Source organism: Rosa chinensis, chromosome 6, assembly GCF_002994745.2.
Source record: "Rosa chinensis cultivar Old Blush chromosome 6, RchiOBHm-V2, whole genome shotgun sequence".
NCBI classification, from domain to species: domain Eukaryota; kingdom Viridiplantae; phylum Streptophyta; class Magnoliopsida; order Rosales; family Rosaceae; genus Rosa; species Rosa chinensis.
The window spans coordinates 801,019-827,891 of record NC_037093.1 but is presented as its reverse complement, the minus strand read 5'-3'; the positions used below and the strand labels follow the sequence as shown (position 1 = coordinate 827,891).

The 26,873-nt window shown below is 38.6% G+C and overlaps 1 protein-coding gene and 1 pseudogene across 4 annotated transcripts; both read right to left on the bottom strand.

Annotated features, from left to right (window-relative positions):
* The window catches only part of LOC112169479, a 159,555-nt pseudogene extending 155,178 nt beyond the window's left edge, over positions 1 to 4,377 (bottom strand).
* Positions 4,378 to 19,650: 15,273 nt separating this feature from the next.
* On the bottom strand, positions 19,651 to 23,668 carry LOC112174238 (disease resistance protein RPP2A). Of its 4 annotated transcripts, none has more exons than XM_040508854.1 (6): positions 23,332 to 23,666; positions 22,921 to 23,196; positions 21,901 to 22,821; positions 21,729 to 21,818; positions 21,004 to 21,591; positions 19,651 to 20,150 (listed from the first exon to the last, which is right to left on the bottom strand). In XM_040508854.1, the coding sequence occupies exons 1-4, from the start codon at positions 23,452 to 23,454 to the stop codon at positions 21,789 to 21,791; spliced, it is 1,350 nt and encodes a 449-aa protein (XP_040364788.1). In that variant the 5' UTR covers positions 23,455 to 23,666; the 3' UTR covers positions 19,651 to 20,150; positions 21,004 to 21,591; positions 21,729 to 21,788. The 4 variants fall into 4 exon arrangements, with proteins under 4 accessions (XP_040364788.1, XP_024167748.1, XP_040364789.1 ...); XM_024311980.2 differs by having other exon boundaries at positions 21,004 to 21,818; positions 21,901 to 22,169; positions 22,440 to 22,821; positions 23,332 to 23,665; XM_040508855.1 differs by having other exon boundaries at positions 21,004 to 21,818; positions 22,921 to 23,189; positions 23,332 to 23,668.
* Positions 23,669 to 26,873: the final 3,205 nt, after the last annotated feature.

Here is a 26,873-nt window from a genome sequence, read left to right as displayed (position 1 = left end):
CATTCATGATCTGCAACTCATTTCCAACCAAGGGATCAGAAAGTCCTTAATTGTGGTCTTTCAGAGTGGCCAGTGGTGGATCCCCTATATTTCTGCCACTCCTACAATTCTTCAAGCGTGCAAGTTCTGCTACCACACCTACCAGTGCCACTAGTTTCCCCATCAACTGCAATGTCTAAATCAATCAATCTATCCTCATCTGGAGACATCCTCCTGCTTGATTGAGTTGTTTGTTTGTTCAACTCTTGCACGTCTTGCTCATATATCAGACGGACTCCACACAGACGGACTTCACACTTATTCCCATTCGGATACAGCTCATTGGTATGAAATAAGAAATTAAGCTGACCACAAATGTTATGCCACCACCCTGTACTACCAAAGTATCCATCACGAGATACATACAATAGCCACAGGTGATCCAACTCAAACGGGCAAACTTCATCACGAAAGCAAAATAAAGGCTCTCGGATATTTCCAGCGAATTCTTCTCCATTGAGCTTCATGCTACAGGAAAGATAATGATCATCGTTAAAAGTCTTGAATCGCTTAAGACAATGGTTCTCATGGAGTACAAAAACAACACACAAAGCAAATCCCATAAACCTACTGCTATCCCAATCTGGAGGCAGCTCTACACATACTGAACACCCAACACTTCGATGGCTGAACCACTCAGGAATATTACTTCCAGGAATTACAATTCGAATAGTTTTCGTCTCACTAGAGAGTCCCTGTGCAAGAAGAGATAGGTTGTTAGTTCATTAATGTCTATAAGTATATGAGCAGAAAAGCACACGCTTAAAGAGGGAATACCTGATACATGACTGCCTTCAGCATTTCAAATGCCATGCTATTGCATCCTTGATTGCCCTTTAGATTGACGCAATTCATGAAATTGAAACCTGAACCAAAACATGATTCGTCTAATCTGTTAAAATTTGATGCATCAAACAAGTATTTCAGTGAAGTACAACCATCTGCCTTTAAAATTAGGTTACTATTCAATGGAAGGTCTGACAGATCTTCAAGTCTCTTGCAATTCTTCAACTTACAGTACTCAAGCTTGGAAAGCGACCCAATGCCTGAAGGAAGACGAACAAAATTGTTTCCACTTAGATTCAAGGTCACCAAAGAGGGAAAGTAACTGAATTCATTGGCAAATGCTCCTTCACCAAGATTGCAATTACTCAGGTTCAGATCTGTTAAATTACACAGCCTAGGCAAGCTGAAACTCATTGGCTCTCCATTCACTTTTTGCAATCCAGAAGGCAAGAACTTATTTAAAGATCCCCAAACTACTTTGCATAAATGAACAATGGTGCTTGGAAGACAAACAAGATTTCTGCACTTACTTAGATTCAATGACACAAGGCCACTCAGGCGTCCAATTGAAACAGGCAGTCCCTCAATGGCAGTCCCGTCAAGATGAAGCACAGACAGACGCTCCATATTTCCATCAAACTCGGGAATCTTTTTAATTTTGGAGCAGTTAGAAAGAATTAATTTTTCAAGAGATTCCATTTCAATTCTACCTGGCAGATTCTCAAGACTTTTGCAGTCTTTGAGATTCAGGACAATAAGCTTTTTGAGACATCCAAGGGATTGATGGATTCTTACCAAACTCTTACATCCTTCGAGCTCTAAACTCTCAAGATTCTGAACACCTGCAAGGTCTGGGATCTCCACAATGTTTTGAGAATGGCAGAGTTTGATGAACTTCAACTTGTTAAAATTCTGCTCATACATTTATAAAATCAAAACAGTGAGCCACCAAAACAGACAATTTTCTTTATACAGATAAACAAGTTGTAGACTATTGACTAACAGCCATACCTTTGTTCCCTTCCAAAGATGTTCAATATTGCTGTGACACAAGTTAAGTTCAATAAGTTCATCTGGTTCGAACGTTCGTGGGAGAGATCTTAACGGACAGCCAGGCCATTCCAGGAGTCTCAAGGAATTAGGAAGACAGGTAAGGCCTTTAGGAAGGTCCACATTATGAATATGGAGAAGAATAAGTTGAGACAAATTTGACAAGGCTTCTGGATTCCAATGAGCCACTTCTAATTCAGACCACTCCATTACCATGCCTTGGATTGCTTCTGTTCCCTAATTAATAAAAACAAGAATAAAATGTGAGGTCTAAAATGCAAAAATAATGCTCGACCAAAACAGATTATTGAATAAACCAAACATGCCTATATTTATCCTCTTCTCTTTTTCTCTACACAATCAAGCTATTACCTTATTTTTCTTCAGCACATTGTGGATTTCTTCACGAGACCATAATCTACTACGTTTGCCTGGCTCTTTCGGAGACTCTCGACGAACTATTTCCCGGCCCATTTCTTGTAGCAAATCATGCATTGACACTTCGTTGTGCGAAGTAGTAATGAGAGATTTATCAGCAAGAACTCTTAATCCAATGACAGGGTTCAGCTTACAATAGTCTAGTATTTGTCTCACACGATCCCAATCTTTCCCCTTGTAAAGACAAGCAATATGTAGGAATATTTCTTTCTCTATGTCCTCTAGACCATCAAAACTAATCTGAAGCACATCAATAATTTCTCTATTTGGTGCATTTTTTAGTCGATCACTTGCACTAGCCCATTCATTGGTGCTTCTACCACATAGAAAAGAACCTATAACCACAAGAGCTAACGGCAGCCCCTGAGCATACTCTAAAATATCGATGCACAGGTCCGAATAATTTTCTGGTGGGGAGCTTTTCTTGAAAGCCTTAAAACTCAAGAGTTGAAGAGCCTCACCAAAATTTAACGTGGTAGCCTCGTATATAGCATCAACATCATATGCCTCTAACAAGTGAATATCGGTGGTGGTTATGATAATTCTGCTCCCTGGACCAAACCAGTCTCGACTTCCAGCCAATTTTTCTAATTGTGCCAACTGATCCACATCATCAATAACAACAAGCACCTTTGTTTTGCATAAACTTCTTTGAATCATAGCAGCTCCTGTATATTCATCCTCTATGTATTCAATTTTGTCCATCAAGATGCTGGAAAGAAGCTTCTTTTGTAAAGAAACTAGGCCACCCCCTTTAAACCTTTCTCTAACATTGGGAAGAAAGCATCTATGCTCAAAATCCTGACAACAGTCATCATAAAAAGCTCGAGCAAGCGTTGTCTTACCTACTCCTCACATGCCATGTATCCCTATAATACGTACCTCATCCAACTCTGGATATATGTACTCACGTAATAAATCATCAAGACGGGAATCCATTCCTACGAAGCCCTTGTCAACACTTGAAGATTTATACACCACCTTACTCTCAATTTTCCAAACAATTGCCTCAACAAGTTCTCTATCAGTACTGAGAAGAAGAAGAAGAAGAAAAGGTTAGAGAAATTACTGAGTTAGCAACTTAGCATGCAACATGTCAGCCAAAAAAATTTTGCAATGTAAAGTAGTGATTTTGGCACTCTTAAGTGGTAAAATAAATAGCCAAGTGGAGTGCCAAAATTAATAGCCAGTATGCAAATGCAAAATGCTAATTTTACTCGGATAGTTACTACTCTCCATTCCTATTCTTCCATCCTGATCCCTCAGGGCCTCAGAAAAAATCGACATGGCAAAACTTGGATTCAGAAATTAAATCATAACGGAAAATTCATTTTAAATAAAATACCGTCTCAAATTAGAGGAAGAAAACAAAATATATAGAAAGGTAGGGTATGAAGGAACAGATTACCTAAACTTCTTTGAATCCCACCCAGAAAGATTGGCTACCTCTGTCAAAGCAGCTCTCCACGCCTTTAATGTATCCTCAGTCTTGCCATAAGCTTCTTCATATTCCCTTACTTCCACGTCCACTTGGGGTCGGGGTTTCCTTTTGAGCTCAAAACTTCCCATTTGGTGCCGCACTTCGCAAGGCTCCACGTTGTAGAACACGGGCATGACTCGTAGCCCTGTCTCTTTCATGCACTGAATAATCTTGACGAGTTCTTCCAAGCACCATGGCGAAGAAGCGTAGTTGGGTGAAAGAATAACAACGGCAAATCTTGACTCCTCAATTGCAGCCAAAAGTTTAGGGCTAATGGAATCTCCTACCTGAAGATCCGGGTCATCCATAAAGGTTTCAATTCCTCTCCGTTCTAGTCTCTGATACAGCTCGGAGGTAATCCCCTTTCGCGTATCTGGCCCTCTGAAACTTAAAAACACATCGTACTTCCGTCGACGACGAGAAGGGGTTGACTCCATCTCCTTCGGAATTAAATCGGACCTCGGCTGCTTGTGGAATTGATAGAATCGGGGAGTTTTATTGGTATGAGTCTCTGAGGTCTGGTAGCAGAGTCGAGGAAGCGACTGGAAGAGGAAAGAAAGAACAAGAAGAAAATCCCAAGCAGTAGAAAAATCTGTAAGGAGGGGTAGTTTGGATATTTCGTCCAAATTGAGTATCAAAGTCTGAAAAATGAACCCTCAAGTAGGTGCCAAGTCATCATGTGACATCACAAATGAAGACAATTTAAAATTTAGACGAGGGTGATAAAAATAGAAAGTGCAGGATGATCGTGATTAAAAAAAAAAAAACTAAATTGAAAATGCCAAGTCAATGCCAAATCTCCATGTGACATCAAAAGTGGGGTAATTTTGAAATTTGAATGCGGATGATGAAAATTGAAAATGTATGGATGATCGTGATTAAAAATCAAATCATGGACCAAATTGATATTTGACCAAAAGTTGGAGGGAGCAAACTAAATTTAGTCCTAAAAAATTTAATATTCCTCCTAAAGCCAAGATTTTGAATTGACTCTTAGCTAGAGGAAGACTGAAAACTAGGGAAAGAATTTCTTGGGACTCTGCATCGTTGAAGCCTTTGCCTGTGTAATATATTGGTAGCTCTTCGGTGCTCCCTCGCCTGACGAGGGCAGCGCTGACTGCTATGACCGATACTGCGAGATATATGTACAGGATCTCCCCTAGGATGAGTTTGGAAAGGGTAGGTACAGACGTTAGGTAGTCTCAGATCCCCTTGAAGGTTTTGTCATGCTCTGGTCGTTTCGATTAGGTTTAACTTTTAGGTAAAAAGTCCATTTTGCCCTTTTTTTTGCGCCCACGTGCTTGTCACGTCAGCAGACAAACAGAGCCGTTTGAGATTTAGGACGGAAGTATCACGTTGATGTCAAAATAGGTCTGTGTGTATCATATTGATACTTTTGAGAGTTCGGGTAATTGGCCTTGACAACATAATTTGGGAACGGTGATTGAATTTTTCTCAACAAAAAAATTACAAAAAGTTAGAAGCAGAAGGCAATGGCAATGCAGAACCAGAAGGCAATGGCAATGCAGTAAATCACATCAAATGATAGGGGCAAAAACGTCTGCACAATTCATAAAGGAAACCGTACTTTAGTATATGTAATATAATTTGCTGATTACTTTATTTATTTTTTGGGTAAATAATTCAGTAGAGAGAGAGTATTTTTGTGCCCAACGAAAAAGAAATAGAAAACAAAATTGGTTACAGGGCCCAACGTGTAATCACCTATAAATAGGGGCCTAAACCCTAGAGCTGAGTGAACAGTCAAATCAACACTCAAATCTGAAAGTAATATCCAGCAATGGCGTTCCCCCCAGTGATCCCCAAGCCAGGATGTCGAAAGCTTAAGGCCCATGCCCACTACAATCTGAAGTTTGATCGCGCAACCTCCAAAACTCTCAGGCGTTTCCACCGCTTCGGCAAGCGTCTCAAGGGCTTGCAGCCTGCCCAAGTGTCAAATTGACTCCATGTCAGTATGGGTTTTCTTAGCGTTAAATAATGGCTGGATGCGAGCCCTTGAGACGCTTGCCGAAGCGGTGGAAACGCCTGAGATTTTGGAGGTTGCGCGATCAAACTTCGGATCGTAGCGGGCACAGGCCTTAGGCTTCCAGCCTCCGGGCTTGGGGATCATTAGGGGGAACGCCATTGCTAGGTATTGCTTTCAGATTTGACTGTTGATGTGATTGTTCACTCAGCTCTAGGGTTTAGGCCCCTATTTATAGGTGATTTCACGTTGGGCCCTGTAACCAGTTTTGTTTTCTATTTCTTTTTCATTGGGCACAAAAATGCTCTCTCTGCTGAATTATTTACCTCAAAAAATAAATAAATAAAGTAATTAGTAAATTATATTACATATACTAAAGTATGGTTTCCCATATACCATTTCTTATTTCCGTAGTTATTTGATAAAATATCAGATCCCGAATGGGTTGATAATTGGCCAATTGGAAATGGTTTGGAATGGGTTATTGATGATGCTTGAAAATTGATTGTCAATTTGCCATTGCCGATGATGTTTGATAATTGGGAATGTTTAAATGGTGTTTTATAACACCAAGTCACCAACCAGTTTTAAATTTGGGCTTGTTTAGGTGTCAATCTCAGTTCAAAATATTGGTGGCTCTACTTAGGTGCTCAGTGCAATACTGATGCCTCGTAGGGCTGTCCGTAAGCTTAGTTGATGTTTGGTGTTTGATAATTACATATTTGCATTACTAATTTCCATCCTTGCTTGTCAGTTAATTGTTATATTTAAATGTATGTATACATATTATAGGTATTGAATAAAATGACGGATCGCCGAAAACCCGAGCGGTACAAAAATAAAGGCGTGAGGATAATGCTTGTCTGGTAACGTTTTTAAAAATGATTTTTCAAAAATCGATTTTGAAAATAAAAACAAGAAAACAAGATTGGATTTTTGATATCTAAAAATGTGTCCGGTAGCTTATTCCGAAAACAATTTCAAAAACGAGAGAAGATGGCGACTAGAGATGAGAGAGAGACCTGAGAAGAAGATAGCGACGTGAGAATATGGAAGAAGAGAGCACGTTCTTTTTTTTCTTTGTTTTGGAAAATATATCTCCGTGTTTTCTAAAATATGAGAATGAAAATGTGAAAACGTCTATTTGTCATTTTCCTGTTTTACGAGTAAAATAAAAAAATATTTTCAAAAATTATTTTCTGCATTTTTGAAAACAGACAAACGAACGCATTTTCAAGCCATTTTCATTTTATAAAATGAAAAAGATGACTTGAAAACGTTACCGAACGCCAGGTGCAATAAGATAAAAAGTGGTGACAACGTGGACCAAATACCTCCTTTTGATGTCTTAGCTGCAAAATAGATATGATAAAACCAGGTGATGAAGGTATTTTCTCCTTTTGGTATTCAGTCACATTAAAGTCAAAACTTAATGGAACAAAAATATAATCTAAACTAGAATGATAAAAATATAATCTAAACTAGAATGATACTATCAGTGAGCACCTACCTCTTCATAAATCCTTCTGAGAAAACATGCACATTTGACTCCTAATTCCCATGAAAAAAAGCCATCCCTGGCTACCACAACAGCATCCAATGTCTCCAAGCAATAAAGAAGAACACGAACAGAAGCTTGAAGTAGAGCAACATACCCTCGCATTCACTAGAAACTACAGAAGAATTATTGTAATTCTTAGCAGAATCTACTTGATTAGTAATGTAGGAGTAATATAGACAATTTCAAACATCTTTGACAATCAATTTGCAAAAGATGAATATCAAAAGTTTTAGGTTCTTATGCGTACTATACCTCTTCCCACCTGATCTTTATGTGCTTACTTAGTAGTCTATTGCAAGCTTCACAATTCTTTACTATGAAATTTTCAATACCAAAGGAATATATATACACACCTTTTGTAGTGCTTCACAACATTGTGCAATAATCGGCAGCAAGCAGAATATAGGCCAATTGAGTATTGCCTATCTATATCAGAGACATGTACACTTGCTACTGGTCGGACGGTTGGTTATTTGGACTTGTTAAAGAATCATTTGGAACAGGACATTTAGAATGTTTTAACAGATGGAAAGCTTGAAAAAGTGTTGTAAGGTATCCGTAATGAGAGTGCTACATGCCAGAGATCCATTTTGTATATTGCATGCTTGCCAGAAATTCAAACCAGCACGTCAACACACATAAGAATGACTTTTCCTGGATCTGGATCACTATCATCTTTACTCTGAGTTAATCCATAGAAGATTAGTGGACTCTGCAAATGCAGAATAGCATTGAAAACACAGGCAATCAACCTTTGAATGTATTTTTTAACCACAATCTAGTTGCGTTCTGAAACACAAATAAAAGGTCAGAACATGTCCAAAGAACTTCAAAGATATACACTGGAATCCATACAATAGCTGAAGGGAGTTATTATACATGTGCACTTTTCTTCCCATGTGGTAATATGTCCTTTGCATTTAATTCATACTTCTGTATGGCTAGAGCATAAGTCATAGGATAAGTAGCTAAAGTAGGTCCTTATGTGAAGCAATCGCTATAGACATACAGTTCCATTCATCAATGCAGTAGCTTAATTTATGCATAGCTAAATAGAGAATTGATGTAGCAGAACCATTTCATACGCTCTATAAATGTGTGATATAATATTACCTTAAACAAATTCCAGAACCAAATGCAAGCAATCAATGCCAGATGCAACAATTGAAGAAACCTTTCCACCATCTTCACTTCCAGCACATGTCATGCCTCACTGTGCACCCTTTCCGCACACCAACTATGGCTCTTCAATAGCTTGAACCGCAGATTGGAGATGCAACTCTGTTGATTTCTTTATGAACACTGCAAATGATGACCTCATCTAGCTTTGAATTTATCCAATAACTATTTCCAGCCAGAAGAAGAAGATGCTTCAGAAAATCCCATAGGAGAAAGGAGTGTATTGGTGCTTCTTTCATGAGAGGCCAGAGTTGCTCTTTTCCCTTGTAAAGCAATGCATTTCCCTAGAGCCCGTAACTGTAGCTGAACCAACTTGGCAACTTGTCAAACAAACCTCTGGATAAGGTAGGATTAGTCAAAGGAAAATGATTCCCAATTCTTCCAGATACTTCAGAGCACCATCTAAACACACAAAATAATAGAAGTGTGGCACCTGACTAGCGTCCGCTGATTCCAATAACAGGACTTGCGTAATGCCAGCAAACTTATGCATCAAGCTTGATGACATGAGAGCGCTCTTAATATGCAATTCAGCCTCAAAACAACAGAAGAGGTGATCAACAACTGCCCGAGTAAAAATGCTGCGTTGGGGAAGTCACCTCTGAGCATGCTTCTTAACAAAGGCTTATTTAAAGATTGCAGTTTTAATGAATCAGCAGCAGTGAGAACACTAACAACACTATCGGCATCTTTCAAGGGCGGTCTTCTTCTATCAACACTACCAATTACAGACTCATCATAGATGTCAGATGATGCTGACCGCATCACTGCGATTCATCCTGCAGTCCACCACATGATATATCAGTGTCAGCATCATTGTCTTCCGGCACAATCTTCTCTGCAGCCAGCAAATCTGAATTGTAGCCTGACTTCTAAAGATTATAAGCATCACATATAGTTGTGGAATGCTGAAAATACTAGATGGAACAATAATTGTACAGAACTTTTCACATAAGAATTTATCGAACGAAAATATAATTCATAACACGGAGAATTGCTGACGCAGTGTAAACCTCTCCACTGAGGAAACTTCACTGCGTGGCTTTTAACGTAGCCAACACGAAAAGATAATCCAATATGAAACACTAGAGTTTACAGAATACAAGTAGTGTTGTTCTCAACAAACACTTTCACTTAGCAACACATGCTAACTTGTTTTACAATCGTTCTAACTTCTAATCCACAATTCTAGATAATCTATCTTCAACTTTTCTTGCTCTCGAATGAATCACTGATCTTGAGAGTAAATATGAATGATCATGCAATGGAAATACATGAAACAGGTAAAGAAGGTTTTTCAAAAATGATTTGAACAAATAGTTCAAAAGTGGACGATTTTATGCATACAAAAACCCTACATGAAACTTTAGTTTTTGAGGCCTTTTATAAGGGAGAAATACTCCCCCTTAATCGAATCTTGTCTTAATTATCAATTAAGATAAATTTAGGAAGGTTTAAAACTGTTTTTGAATATACAAACAAAACTTTCCTAACCAAGATCAATCAATATCTTAAATTGATATGCATGATAAAAACTCTTTAATGCAAATGAGAATATTGAATCAATCTAACCAATATGCATATCAATTAAAATCATGCAAAATGATATGGACTAAATACCATATTTGAACTCAAGATCAGTGAATCAATTCTGCTTGATCTTCTCTTCATGATCCGATTTTGTGATCTTGTAAACCCGGGATGACAAGAGAATTTATTCTTCAAGATCACTTCATCATTTGTTTTCCTTGTGACAATAGGAAATCATGCATTGAATGGTGATAGCCCAATATACTTACAATCTCCCCCTTTGGGCATTCCCATTCAACGCATGATTTTTCATCTCTTACCCTGCATGTTAGTTTTCATAGATAAACATTAATCACTAAACAAAGAGTGCTACTTGGATTAAGGAATCAGTTTCCATCCTTTTCCAGATCCAAGTTGCCAAAATAAAATTACTTAAAAAAATAAGAAAGCATCCCAAAAGTATCTGTGCTTATGCACTTACAACTTCAAAAGAAAATAACCTTTGTCCATCAAAAATTAAAACTACAGAAACACTAACAACAAAAAAAATCTTTACTTCTCCCCCTTTGAATGGGAGGGCCCGTCGAACTCCTCAATAAGCTTGGTGACAGTGTCGAGAAACTCCTCTTCATCAATGGAATCCGAGCTCTCCTCTGGTGCGGCAGGCTCCTGCATGGCGTGGGATGGACGGGGAGCGTCAAACCCGAGAGGGTGACGCTGCATGTTCCGGATCTCCTGTGTGAGAGTGGTCAGAGCATGACGAGTACGAACCAGGAGGGAATGCATGTCGTCCATGTCCGTAGTGAGGCAGGCAATCCTCCAGTCAGCCACCATGATCTGGTCACGGAGACTATCCAGAGAGACAGGAGGAGGAGGAGCAGAGGTATCAGAAGAAGAGGAGCGAAGAGGAGGGCTCCGACTGCGCTGACGCTGCATGTCCATCCCGGCCCTTGCAGCGGCCTGACGGCCTTCCTCTGGAGGAGGCAGGCGGCGATGTCCACCAAGTCGAGTTGTTTGCTGCGTGCGAACCATGGTGAGAGAAACTAGTTAATGAACGAACCTGCACACAAAGACAACCAAGAGTAAAATCTGAGGGAGACAAGAGAGGCTATATATGGAATAGTTAGGTTTAGGGAAAACCAAAGAACACACCGATTGGGATAGCGTCTCAATTGAAGAGAGAAGTTATGACAATTTATTTTTCCTAGAAGTACGCATGCAGAGAACTTCTCCCCCTCAACTTAGGCATAATCATTATGGAAATTAAGTACAGTCAGATGGCCATCAAGGAAGGAAACGAAGAGACAAAAGACAATCGTAGAATCGGCAATTATAGCAGATGATCGTTTCCTTTGCTAAGAATCAAGACAATGAATGCATAGGTCATATCGAAGAGAAAAAAAATAGCATAGTTTAATCACAGAGAGCACAAATCATGTAGTGAAGTGAACATAGTTCAAAGTGTGGAACATGATGTATTCTATCAACAAAGAGAATTGGTACTCATATTCAGACCTTAGAGAGTAACTTTGTGATAAAAGTGAGTATAACCAATAAGTGGGGCTTAGAGACACGTTTAGTGACAGAGAGAAAGAGTGAAGGGGTATGAACTAAGCTCATGAGATCTCCTTAGAAGGGGTAGGAAACATTGTTCCTAAGCACGTATTTTATTGAAGTCATAGACCGCTTTTATTTAGTGACAAGTAGTACTCATGTAACAAGACTCTTCTCAGCAACTCCCAGAACAGATATTCTTAGGGTACTAAACATAACAAGGATGCTCCATGGAGAGAGTCTCGAGTAGTTGTCTGCATATTTTATTGTACGTGCAAATATCACTCACCGACTCGTTTCTTGCAAACCTTAGAAAGTTCACCACAATTAAGGCCCGATTACTCAGAGAGATGGGATGTAGCTATCCATTCTCGTTTCTTACAAATCCTAGAAAGTTCACCACAACTAGGACCTGATTACTTTGAGAAGAAGGAAGGGATCATTTGAGCAATTCAAGTAGTTCACTTATTTCACCGAATCTCTCTGGATAGTAAACAATGAGCAGGCCACCACATATGCTATAAGTGAAAGTGCATATGAGGATTTTCTGAATAAGATACTAAACATGAGTACACAATTTTTGTCCAGAATAAGGCATGTCAACAAAGGATAAAGAGCAAGGAAAGTATGTACATTTCACTAGAGACTGTGGTCAAAGGATACTAAGATCACAAATTTCTCAAACAACAGTGGACAGTCATTCTTGTGCCTTAGTGCTTAGAACATATCCCAAGTGCATTTCTCAACATCTCAAACCTAGCAGTGTCAAGGGGCTTAGTGAACAAATCAGCAAGTTGATTTTCAGTGGGTACAAAGCTTAATTCAAGTATGTTTTGTTCAACTAAATCCCTAATAAAATGATATCGAAGATCAATGTGCTTTGTTCGAGAATGTTGAACAGGATTCTTAGTAATGTTGATGGCACTGGTGTTGTCACAAAAGATAGACAACTTACCTTGAGAGATGCCCTAGTCATGGAGCATTTGCTTCATCCAAAGCATTTGCGTGCAACAACTCCCAACTGCAACATACTCAGCTTCTGCAGTAGAAAGAGAGATGCAATTTTGTTTCTTGCTATGCCAAGCAACTAAATTGTTGCCTATGAAGAAACATCCCCCTGAAGTACTTTTTCTATCCTTTAAGTTTCCTCCCCAGTCAGCGTCAGAATATCCTGCAATTTCTACGTTAGTGTCAAAGGTATAGAAAATGCCACAGTCAATTGTACCTGAGATATATCTAATGATTCTTTTGATAGCCTCCAAGTGTGATTCTTTGGGATTTGCTTGAAATCGAGCACACACTCCCACACTGTAGGAAATATCAGGTCTACTGGCTGTTAGATACAGTAAGCTTCCAATCATGCTTCTATAAAGAGTGGAGTCAATTGATTTTCCATTTAGATCCTCGCTCAGCTTTGTAGTGGTGCTCATAGGATTTGTAACCACCTTCTTGGATTCAAGCCCAAATTTCTTGATGAGATTCTCTGCATATTTGGTTTGAGAGAGAAAGATACCTGTATCAAGTTGCTTTACTTGCATCCCAAGGAAAAAGGTTAGCTCCCCACACATGCTCATTTCAAATTCACTTTCCATGACCGATTGAAATTCATTTACAAGATATTTAGACGTAGAGCCAAAGACAATGTCATCAACATACACCTGAGCTATGATAAGATCATTTTTCACATGTTTTACAAAGAATGTTTTATCAATTGATCCTCTTGAGTACCCTTTTTCCACCAGATGGGTGGAGAGCCTTTCATACCAGGCTCATGGAGCCTGCTTTAACCCATACAAGGCTTTCTTGAGTCTATAAACATGATTCAAATTATGTGGATCTTTGAAACCTTGAGGTTGTTCCACATAGACTTCTTCCTGCAAGACACCATTTAGAAAGGCAGTTTTGACATCCATTTGAAACAACTTGAATCTTAGGTGACAAGCAACAGACAAAAGCAATCTCACTAATTCTAACCTTGCAACAAGGGCAAAGGTTTCATCAAAGTCGAGACCTTCAATCTGTGAATAACCTTGAGCTACTAGTCTAGCTTTGTTTCTGATTATGTTCCCTTTTTCATCACATTTATATCTGAAAATCCACTTAGTGCCTATTATATTGTAGTTTCTAGGTCTTGGTACCAGGTACCACACATCATTCCTAGTGAACTGATTTAATTCTTCCTGCATAGCACTAATCCATTCATCATCTAGTAGAGCTTCCTTGACATTCTTTGGTTCAATTAGGGAAACAAAACCACACTGAGATATAACATTCATTGTTATTTGATTTTCTGTGATAAAACAAAGTAAGGCATTACCTCGACTTACCTCATCTACACTTACCTGTGGAGCAGTTTGGCTTCTAGATTTGAGACCATCAGAGATTTTTCCAAGAATGTCTAGACGAGAATGATCTTTTTGAACTTGCTTGAACCCTCTTTTCATTTGAAGAGCTGGCTCGAGGATATTGTCAGCATTCTCTTCCTGTTCATCAGTAGTTGGTGAGTCTTCTGATTCTGATATGAAAGTAGGTGATGTTTCTGCAAAAATTTCCTCCTCTCTAGTGTAGTAATCATCAATAGACACGTTAATAGATTCCATAACAATCCTAGTTCGTTTGTTATAGACTCTATAAGCACGACTATTAATAGAATATCCAAGGAAGATACCATCATCACTTCGAGCATCAAATTTTCCTAGTTGCTCTCGATCTCTCAATATGTAACAAGGGCTTCCGAACACACGAAGGTGGTGTATGTTTGGTTTCTTACCTTTCCACAGTTCATACGCTGTTTGGTAAGTTCCAGGTCTCAAAAAGACTCTATTTATGGTGTAACATGCAGTACTAATTGCCACAGCCCAGAAGTTCGAGCTTAGGCCAGCTGAGTGCAACATTACCCTTGCCATGTCTAACAGCACTCTATTTTTACGCTTAACTATTCCATTTTGCTGTGGAGTGATCGGGGCTGAAAACTCATGGGAAACACCTAACTCATGAAAGTAGTTAGCAAAAGCAGCATTTTTAAACTCAGTTCCATTATCTGACCTTACTCTTACTAAGCACATGTTGGTGGACTGTTTTTCAATTATCTTTCTTTGGTTGAGACCCTTGAATGATTCAAATGTTTCAGCCTTGTCTTTTAGGAAGTTAACCCAAGTGTACCTTGAGAAGTCATCAACTATCACAAGTATGTATTTCTTACCTCCAATGCTTTCTGTTTGAGCTGGTCCCATGAGGTCCATATGTAGCAGTTCCAATACTCTTGTGGTAGTGGCAGAGTTTATTGATTTATGAGGAGATCTGGCTTGCTTTCCGGTTTTGCATTCTCCACACATTTTGTCAGTCTTACCGTTTAGTGCTGGTAGTCCTCTAACACATTGCTTAGTGGATAATTTGAGTAGATCCTGATAGTTTACATGTCCCAATCTCCTGTGCCATATTTCGAAGGTTTCTTCGGCAGATCTCACAGACAAGCAATCCTGTACATTTAGAAGTTCATTAGATTGAATGTGATAACAGTTATCTGAAGATCTCTTACCTCTCATAATATTTTCTCCCTTTTTATCAAGAATCACACATCTTTGCTTGTTGAACCAAACATCCTCATAATCATCCGCCAAGTGACTGACACTTATTAGATTTGCAGTTAAACCCTCAACATACAAAACATTTTTTAGATTAGGAATTCCAGGAGTATTGACTGTTCCTCGTGCAAGAATTTTGGCTTTTCTTCCATCACCAAAGGTAACTGATCCAGTAGTGCTTTCATCTTCGAACGAGGTGAACCAAGCCTTGTCTCCAGTCATGTGTCTGGAACAACCACTGTCCACATACCAGAAATCCTTTCGCTTGTCTGCCAATGCAGTGAGTGCTACCAGGCAGGTTGCTTCAATATATGTTGAAGGGTTATCTGTACTTACACTTGTCATGAGACAAACATCACTAATAGAGTTAGTTGAATCAGAGTGATTAGAAAGAGTAGTATTCAAATCCTTTCTTATCCAGACAGGTTTTTCTCTATTTTTCATGTTTGCTTTAGTAATTAGGTTAGCCAATTTGTTGATAAGCTCCTTCTGCTCTTTAAGCTCACAATGTAAAGATTTTGCAGATAGCTTTTCTTCACTAAAAGGAATTGACTTATGTCTCTCAATGCATCTCGGTCTGATATGTCCTAATTTACCACAGTAATGACATGTAGGAATAAAGGATTTAAAGGTTGAGTACCTGTTATGATCAGTCGAAAGCATTTGGTTCATTCTTACCTGAGAGACATTCTGAGAAGGTTTTGGTTCCTTGTCAGCTCGTGTGATATTATCCTTGATGACTTGGGTGACTAGCTGGATCACTTTTCTCCACTTTTGAACTTGACTCTCTCACAAAGTGTGTGCCTTTGGAGCTTTCTCCAGAATACCCAAGTCCGATTGTATCATGGTAAGCTTTTCCGGAGCTGAACAGTCTGGATGCTGTTGCAGAGCTGATTTCAAATTTTGTGAACTTCTCTTGAGTGGACTTCAGCTCTTCCTACAATGATTCATTTTCAGTTAGCAGGTTTAAGTTTAGAGAATGTTGTCCCTTTACCTCAAGTTCAAGAATCTTGATTTTGTTTTTCAGTTCATCACATTTTATCTTCCAGGTCTGGGAACTTTTGTCACTTTGTGAGTTCTGCAGCTTATCCATGAATTTGTTCCTTTCTTGTTCCCAAGTGTTTTGAGAAGTCCTCCATTTAAGCTCCAACTTCTCATTCTTAGCCTTCAACATTACAATTTCATCTTCCAAACCTGCATTTTTGATTAGTGTGGCTTTTGACGCTTTATAGAGTTGTTTGCAGCGGACATTAGTCTCATCATCTGAGAATTCTTCATCACTTTCAGATTCCAGTGAAAGGGACGACACGAAGGCAACATTTTCAATCTCCTGATGTTCATCATCACTCCATGTCGAGAGGAGGGATTTATTGTTGCTATTTCCATGCTTCCTGTTACCACAATCAGTAGAAATATGGCCATAGCCACCACATTCATAGCATTTTATTCTCCCAGATTTATTTGATCTAAAACTTCCTTTAATGTTGTTATCATTGTTAATAACATTTTTCTTGGGAGCAGTGAAATTTTGAGAGGAGGATTTATTTCTAAGGAATTTTTTGAGCTCTTTGGTCAGAAGAGCAGGATCAAGTGATTCATCTTCCTCTTCTTTCCCTTTCACAGCCTTGAAAGCCACACCTTTTGATTTCTTTTCAGGTTTTAGTCTCAGTTCATAAGTTTTCAGATTTCCAATGAGTTCATCCGAAGGGTATTCATCAATGTCAAAAGAATCCTCTATACTAGTGACTTTAGAGTGAAATTTTTCTGGTAAGGCTCTAAGTATTTTCTTGACCACCTTATCTTCATCAAAGGGGGCACCTAGACTACGACATTGACCAGTAATCTTTAGTATTCTACCATGGAAGTCATCCACAGTTTCATCATCTCCCATGGTCATAGTTTCAAATTCATATATCAGACCTTGCAGTTTTTGTGCACGTACCTTCATATGTAGTCTGCAGCAGATCCCAAGCTTCTTTTGCAGTGTCGCAGTGACTAATCCTCACCTTTTCACGTTCAGAGAGAGCAGTGAAAATGCTATTTTTGGCTTTGAAGTCGGCTTGAAGATCACGTATTTCTACGTCAGTCCAGTCCTTTCGTGGCTTAGGAATAGAGACTGATGAGCCCTCACCTTTAGCTGGGATTATTGGTGTCTTCCAGCCATTTTCCACGATGTTCCATACATGTTCATCTTGCGCATACAAGTATGATTTCATGTATATCTTCCATTGAGTGTACTTTTCACATCCTCCATCAAACCATGGAGGACTATTAACAGATCCACCAGCAGCCCTATCTCGATGTTGTTCCATCGTCCCTGCAATCTACTAGAATATTCTAGAACCTGCTCTGATGCCAAGTGAAAATACTAGATGGAACAATAATTGTACAGAACTTTTCACATAAGAATTTATCTAACGAAAATATAATTCATAACACGGAGAATTGCTGACGCAGTGTAAACCTCTCCACTGAGGAAACTTCACTGCGTGGCTTTTAACGTAGCCAACACGAAAAGATAATCCAATATGAAACACTAGAGTTTACAGAATACAAGTAGTGTTGTTCTCAACAAACACTTTCACTTAGCAACACATGCTAACTTGTTTTACAACCGTTCTAACTTCTAATCCACAATTCTAGATAATCTATCTTCAACTTTTCTTGCTCTCGAATGAATCACTGATCTTGAGAGTAAATATGAATGATCATGCAATGGAAATACATGAAACAGGTAAAGAAGGTTTTTCAAAAATGATTTGAACAAATAGTTCAAAAGTGGACGATTTTATGCATACAAAAACCCTACATGAAACTTTAGTTTTTGAGGCCTTTTATAAGGGAGAAATACTCCCCCTTAATCGAATCTTGTCTTAATTATCAATTAAGATAAATTTAGGAAGGTTTAAAACTGTTTTTGAAAATACAAACAAAACTTTCCTAACCAAGATCAATCAATATATTAAATTGATATGCATGATAAAAACTCTTTAATGCAAATGAGAATATTGAATCAATCTAACCAATATGCATATCAATTAAAATCATGCAAAATGATATGGACTAAATACCATATTTGAACTCAAGATCAGTGAATCAATTTTGCTTGATCTTCTTTCATGATCCGATTTTGTGATCTTGTAAACCCGGGATGACAAGAGAATTTATTCTTCAAGATCACTTCATTATTTTCCTTGTGACAATAGGAAATCATGCATTGAATGGTGATAGCCCAATATACTTACAAATGCTGATTATCATCAAGAATAAGTATTTGTAGTAGACACAAGAAATTTTTGCAAAAACGTTTATACAGACGTTGAGTTGAGAGATTGGTTCAAGTTTCCACCTTGACGACTTAGCTTTCTCATCACTATTTCTATTTTCTCCCATCTGTGTCGATCACAACGCATGCTAGGTCTCATAAAAACCCAACTAATTAAAACACAAAATTATGGAAGCAAACTTGTTCAAATTTAAAGCATCAACAGAAACTCCCTCTTTTCCATTACAAATGCCATTCTTCACATTTACAAGTAAGATCTGCATCTGTTCCTTCAAATCTTGGAACACGTGCAAGGATTGTGGCAACAGAGAACACGTGCAACCTTTAATACCTCACTTCGATGGGCACCACTCATCACGACCATTGGAGTATGTTAATGGAGAATTTCTTTAAGTTCAAGATGTGGTAGTAAGTCATCTCTCTCTATTTTGAATGAAGCATTTCACACTGTTGTGAGGTTTGGTAATAATTCTACTGTGAATGTTATATGGGGAAGGGTGCTATTCATATTAGAACTAAAACTGATCACATATATTAAAATCAATTTAAATGTGTTTTATGTTTCTAATTTGAAGTGCAATCTGTTGAGTATTGGTCAGCTTCAAGAGAAGGGACATGTGTCCACAATCAGAAAAGTTGCTTATAAAATTTATGATGCACAAAGGAGCCTAATTGCTCATGTTAAGATGACACCTAAAAAGCTGTTTCCGCTGCTAATCAAGAGTGTTCATTCCTGCCATATGACCGAGATGAAAGATCCAACATGGCTTTGACATTTTGCGCTATGGTCATTTGAATTTTAATGGATTGAATACACTGTCAGAAGAAGATAGTTACCAGTTTTCCTCAAATCTGTCCTCCCTCCAACAAGTATGTCAAGATTGTTGTATAGGCAAGCAGCATCAAAAGAAAAAGCCTAGAGAGCTCAAGAGGGAGCAGTGCCATTAGGCCTTACCCATGGCCGGCGAGGATACCAATCCGTAGTCTTGGATCGCCGTCTCGATCAATATGCTGTTTTTGGATGCATGTACGTAGCAGACAAAGTGTGATTGAATCGAAGTTTTATTTTGTTTCTGCTTCGCTGTATCTAATTGCTACACCTTTCTTCCGGCGAATTCTGCCATGCACCCGAGGCAACTTGAACTGTGCTGGCATCACATTTGGCCTCTACGCCCAACCTCTCTTCAACATCAGATTTATTTAATTTTTCTTTTACAATCTCTTTCGAATAATTCAACAATTATGCAGAACATAATTGAAAAAACTATAAAACAAAAACCCAAACGAAAAGTTCGTACATCTCGACAAAATATACATTACATCAAAACAGAACTTCACGCAAACTGGTAAGGAAGATGGAAAGCAATACACATATTATGTCCAGCCAAAAGAAGTCAAACACCTATGCACAGACAGGGCCATGTCTCAGGTAACTTCTTTAAACTTCTAGCAGTTAATTCCATTTTAAACCCAACTTTAGTTAAAACCAACATCCAACCATTTCCCCCCTTCCTCTTGCTGAATTCAAGTTTCATAAGTGAAAGTGGAAAGAGGAAAGTAAGCTGATCAAGTCCACATAAGTTTGCACCTACTCGATTACGAGGAAAGTTCAAGTAACCTTTATACATATGTACTGCCTTGACCCTTGCTATCTATATATCAAATGGAATGCCTTGAACCTGCAGAGAACATGAAAAAAAGATTTATACGAACCTGGCATGTGAAAATCCTTATTGCCAGAAAGGATCACTAAAACATAATCTAGAATTACAAAACTTTAAGCGAAAAAATTTTGTGAGGAAAAATATATGAACAGGCAACGGGGTGTCCTTTAGAATGTCTCATAGCAATATCTTCATCATACACATTGACATCAACTTTGTACTCGGAGCAACAATGCATGAGAGTAAATTATGAAAGCCAGTACAGAACAATACATCACATTGAGCATCAATTCTTTCTATTCTCCGTGAGCCGGCTACTTTAGATGGACCAGAGATAAACATTTTATTCAGCAAAATCCAGTGCCATCACACCAGGTAGTTGGTGCAATCAATGCATTCTTAGGGACTCTATAATTGATGGCTAATTAAGATGGCACAACTCTGTACCACATGTAAATTGCAAAAAACGTATCCAATAGGTACAAGGATGGACTTCCAAAGAAAATTTAACATCCGTTCATTTTGTTGGTATGTTATATAAACACGCATGGCAATCATTTCAAGGGGAGCCAGAATGCAATGCAAGGTTACTTGATAGTTCTTTGTAACAGCAGACCATTCTACATGAGTACGTGGTATGAAAGTATAATCTAAATGATGCAAGCCTACAAGAGTACTGATAGCTTATAGACTATAATCACTATGAGAAGCTTTATATGCTTTTCCTGTCAAACTTACTACAGAGAGGCAATTCATTTTATTGTAAAACTACTTGAATGCAAGAAAGATTTTAGTGTCATTTGGAAATAACTTGGGGAATCCTCTAATAAATAGGGAAAGTATCAAAGCTACAGTGATCGGAACTCACCTAACTGTAAAAGACGAAGGCAAGAGAGCTTCAGAAAGTAATTACTGCAAAAATTCAAATGAGAGAAGAGGATGCATTGGCCATTCATGATCTGCAACTCATTTCCAACCAAGGGATCAGAAAGTCCTTAATTGTGGTCTTTCAGAGTGGCCGGTGGTGGATCCCCTATATTTCTGCCACTCCTACAATTCTTCAAGCGTGCAAGTTCTGCTACCACACCTACCAGTGCCACTGGTTTCCCCATCAACTGCAATGTCTAAATCAATCAATATATCCTCATCTGGAGACATCCTCCTGCTTGATTGAGTTGTTTGTTTGTTCAACTCTTGCACGTCTTGCTCATATATCAGACGGACTCCACACAGACAGACTTCACACTTATTCCCATTCGGATACAGCTCATTTGTTTGAAATAAGAAATTAAGCTGACCGCAAATGTTATGCCACCACCCTATACTACCAAAGTATCCATCACGAGATACATACAATAGCCACATGTGATCCAACTCAAACGGGCAAACTTCATCACGAAAGCAAAATAAAGGCTTTCCGATATTTCCAGCGAATTCTTCTCCATTGAGCTTCATGCTACAGGAAAGATAATGAACATCGTTAAAAGTCTTGAATCGACTAAGACGATGGTTCTCATGGAGTACAAAAACAACACACAAAGCAAATCCCATAAAGCTACTGCTATCCCAATCTGGAGGCAGCTCTACACATACTGAACACCCAACACTTCGATGGCTGAACCACTCAGGAATATTACTTCCAGGAATTACAATTCAAATAGTTTCCGTCTCACTAGAGAGTCCCTGTGCAAGAAGAGATAGGTTGTTAGTTCATTAATGTCTATAAGTATATGAGCAGAAAAGCACACGCTTAAAGAGGGAATACCTGATACATGAATGCCTTCAGCATTTCAAATGCCATGCTATTGCATCCTTGATTGCCCTTTAGATTGACGCAATTCATGAAACTGAAACCTGAACCAAAACATGATTCGTTTAATCTGTTAAAATTTGATGCATCAAACAAGTATTTCAGTGAAGTACAACCATCTGCCTTTAAAACTAGGTTACTATTCAATGGAAGGTCTGACAGCTCTTCAAGTCTCTTGCAATTCTTCAACTTACAGTACTCAAGCTTGGAAAGCGACCCAATGCCTGAAGGAAGACGAACTAAATTGTTTCCACTTAGATTCAAGGTCACCAAAGAGGGAAAGTAACTGAATTCATTGGCAAATGCTCCTTCACCAAGATTGCAATTACTCAGGTTCAGATCTATTAAATTACACAGCCTAGGCAAGCTGAAACTCATTGGCTCTCCATTCACTTTTTGCAATCCAGAAGGCAAGAACTTATTTAAAGATCCCCAAACTACTTTGCATAAATGAACGATGGTGCTTGGAAGACGAACAAGATTTCTGCAGTTACTTAGATTCAATGACACAAGGCCACTCAGGCGTCCAATTGAAACAGGCAGTTCCTCAATGGCAGTCCCGTCAAGATGAAGCACAGACAGACGCTCCATATTTCCATCAAACTCGGGAATCTTTTTAATTTTGGAGCAGTTAGAAAGAATTAATTTTTCAAGAGATTCCATTTCAATTCTACCTGGCAGATTCTCAAGACTTTTGCAGTCTTTGAGATTCAGGACAATAAGCTTTTTGAGACATCCAAGGGATTGATGGATTCTTACCAAACTCTTACATCCTTCGAGCTCTAAACTCTCAAGATTCTGAACACCTGCAAGGTCTGGGATCTCCACAATGTTTTGAGAATGGCAGAGTTTGATGAACTTCAACTTGTTAAAATTCTGCTCATACATTTATAAAATCAAAACAGTGAGCCACCAAAACAGACAATTTTCTTTATACAGATAAACAAGTTGTAGACTATTGACTAACAGCCATACCTTTGTTCCCTTCCAAAGATGTTCAATATTGCTGTGACACAAGTTAAGTTCAATAAGTTCATCTGGTTCGAACGTTCGTGGGAGAGATCTTAACGGACAGCCAGGCCATTCCAGGAGTCTCAAGGAATTAGGAAGACAGGTAAGGCCTTTAGGAAGGTCCACATTATGAATATGGAGAAGAATAAGTTGAGACAAATTTGACAAGGCTTCTGGATTCCAATGAGCCACTTCTAATTCAGACCACTCCATTACCATGCCTTGGATTGCTTCTGTTCCCTAATTAATAAAAACAAGAATAAAATGTGAGGTCTAAAATGCAAAAATAATGCTCGACCAAAACAGATTATTGAATAAACCAAACATGCCTATATTTATCCTCTTCTCTTTTTCTCTACACAATCAAGCTATTACCTTATTTTTCTTCAGCACATTGTGGATTTCTTCACGAGACCATAATCTACTACGTTTGCCTGGCTCTTTCGGAGACTCTCGACGAACTATTTCCCGGCCCATTTCTTGTAGCAAATCATGCATTGACACTTGCGCGCATCTGGCCCTCTGAAACTTAAAAACACATCGTACTTCCGTCGACGACGAGAAGGGGTTGACTCCATCTCCTTCGGAATTGAATCGGACCTCGGCTGCTTGTGGAATTGATAGAATCGGGGAGTTTTATTGGTATGAGTTTCTGAGGTCTGGAAGCAGAGTCGAGGAAGAAAGGGAATGGAAGCGACTGGAAGAGGAAAGAAAGAAAAAGAAGAAACCCCAAGTAGTAGAAAAATCTGTAGGAGGGGTAGTTTGGATATTTCGTCCAAATTGAGGATCAAAGTCTGAAAAATGAACCCTCAAGTAGGTGCCAAGCTGACATCACAAATGAAGACAATTTATGACTTGGTATTGATATGTTGTAATTGTTTCACTGTGTCATTTGGTTTTACATTCCTTGCAGTAAATCGCAGAAGCAGAAGGCAATGGCATTGCAGTAAATCACATCAAATAATAGGAGCAAAAACGTCTGCACAATTCATAAGGGAAACCATACTTTAGTATATGTAATATTTTTTTTTTTTTTTTTTTTTTGAAGCGAAATAAAGGCTAGCTCATTGCCCTTATTCGAAATTTTATTGATAGTAAATAGAAGATACAAAGGAGGGGGACAAGGCCGAAACCACTCCCTGATGACAAGAGAAACAATAAAAAGCGGGGGACTAAGCCAAAACCGCTTCTAATACAGCAATCGAAAACCAACAAAAGAAATAAACAATACAAACTGGAACTCCAAGTAAGAGCCCAAACTGAACAAAATGAAAGTGTACTAGTTAAATCTGTAGCTGGTGCGCAAAGAAACATCATGACCAAACGGAGAAGCAAGAAAAGATGGTAGCGAAAGCCACCAAACTGAACCCTCATGCATAGCGCCATAATTAGCCAATTTGTCTGCTACTCCATTGCCTTCTCTATAAATGTGTGAAACATAAAAGTTAAGTATATGTAATATAATTTGCTGATTACTTTATTTATTTATTTTTTGGGGTAAATAATTTAGTAGAGAGAGAGAGAGCATTTTTGTGTCCAACGAAAAAGAAATAGAAAACAAAATTGATTACAGGGCCTAACGTGAAATCACCTATAAATAAGGGCCCAAACCCTAGAGTGATTGCATCAGTCAAATCAACACTCAAATATGAAAGCAATACCCAGCAATGGCGTTCCCCCCAATGATCCCCAAGTCCGGAGGCCGGAAGTCTAAGGCTCGTGCTCGCTACGATTCGAAGTTCGATCACGCAACCTCCAAAACTCTCAGGCGTTTCCTCCGCTTTGGCAAGCGTCTCAAGGGATCCAGCCATTATTTAACGCTAAGAAAACCCATACTGACATGGAGTCAATTCGAAGCTCAGGCAGGCTGCGAGCCCTTGAGACGCTTGCCGAAGCGGTGGAAATGCCTGAGAGTTTTGGAGGTTGCGCGATCGAACTTCGGATCGTAGCGGGTGCAGGCCTTAGGCTTCCGGCCTTCGAGCTTGGGGATCATTGGGGGGAACGCCATTGCTGGGTATTGCTTTCAGATTTGAGTGTTGATTTAACTGATGTAATTGTTCACTCAGCTCTAGGGTTTAGGCCCCTATTTATAGGTGATTTCACGTTGGGCCCTGTAACCAATTTTGCTTTCTATTTCTTTTTCGTTGGGCACAAAAATGCTCTTTCTATTTACTGAATTATTTACCCCAAAAAATAAATAAAGTAATCAGCAAATTATATTACATATACTAAAGTATGGGGTTTCCCATATACCATTTCTTATTTCCGTCATTATTTGATAAAATATCAGATCCTGAATGGGTTGATAATTGGCCAATTGGAAATGGCCGAATGGGTTGATAATTGGTAATGGTTTGGAATGGGTTATTGTTGATAATTGATTGTCAATTTGTCATTGCCGATGATGTTTGATAATTGGGAATGTTTAAATGGTGTTTTATAACACCAACCAGTTTTAAATTTGGGCTTGTTTAGGTGTCATTCTCAGTTCAAAATATTGGTGGCTCTACTTAGGTGCTCAGTGCAATACTGATGCCCCGTAGGGCTGTCCGTAAGCTTAGTTGATGTTTGGTGTTTGATAATTACATATTTGCATTACTGATTTCCATCCTTGCTTGTTAGTTAATTGTTATATTGAAATGTATGTATACATATTATAGGTATTGAATAAAATGACGGATCGCCGAAAACCCGAGCGGTACAAAAATAAAGGCGTGAGGATAAACCTCCCATTAGGTTCTTCGAAAAAATTTTGTATTTATAAAATTAGCTCAACCCTCGTGTCATTCCTGGCTACGTCCCTGTCACAAGGTCACCTTTTAGGTAGTTTACCTACAACATGACTTCGGGTTATCGATCTAGTCATAACAAGCCGCCTTGTGACTTTCAAGTCCAAATCGTTAGCCTAATGTACAAGAAAGACATCACTACAAAAATACTATCACACAGGGATGTTACTCTATTTCTAACATGGCAAAGGAGTCGCATAGGAATACTTTGGATATTGTAATAGGTGCATTTGCGCATACTTATTTCTAGTGATCGTCCTCTGACTGATGCAGAATAAGATCAAATGATTTAAACTATTTTATTTAGGAACATTAAAAATTAGCGTAATATCTCGACTGTTGGTTATCTCCCATTGATAATATCCTTGTTGTCCCTGGTCTCTCTCTTCTCATTGTTTCTCCTTTCTTAAACACAAATCTTCCCTTCTCTTCTGAACCTATCTCTAAATTCTCAAATCTGCATTCGGTTCCACATTACCCATTCTATAGAAATTGGAAAGTAGTGGCGTCATTTCGTACTCAAGTTTCTGGAGAAGTTGAGGGAGGAGATAGGGAAAAAGAATTTGTGATATGAACATAGATCTACACCAACCTCGCCCCTTCCCCACCAATCAAAGGCCAGCATTAATCTTAATTTAGGATAAGGCACCATTATCAATTTTAACTAATTAATCTGCTATGCCTTTTATGTTCGCTGGAAAACAACATATATATTTCAAGGTAGCCAAAATTTCCTTTTGAGGCCTGTTTTGGGTGGGCCATATCCTGAATAGACCCGTATGCAATAAGATTAAAGGTGGTGACAGTGTGGACCAAAGACCTCCTTTTGATGTCTTAGCTGCAAAATAGACGGATAAAACCAAGTGATGAAGGTATTTTCTCCTTTTGGTATTCAGTCACATTAAAGTCAAAACTTAATGGAACAAAAATATAATCTAAACTAGAATGATAAAAATATAATCTAAACTAGAATGATACTATAATCTAAACTAGAATGATACTATCAGTGAGCACCTACCTCTTCATAAATCCTTCTGAGAAAACATGCACATTTGACTCCTTCTACTTCCCCTGAGAAAAAAAAAAAAAAAGCCTTCCCTGGCTACCACAACAGCATCCAATGTCTCC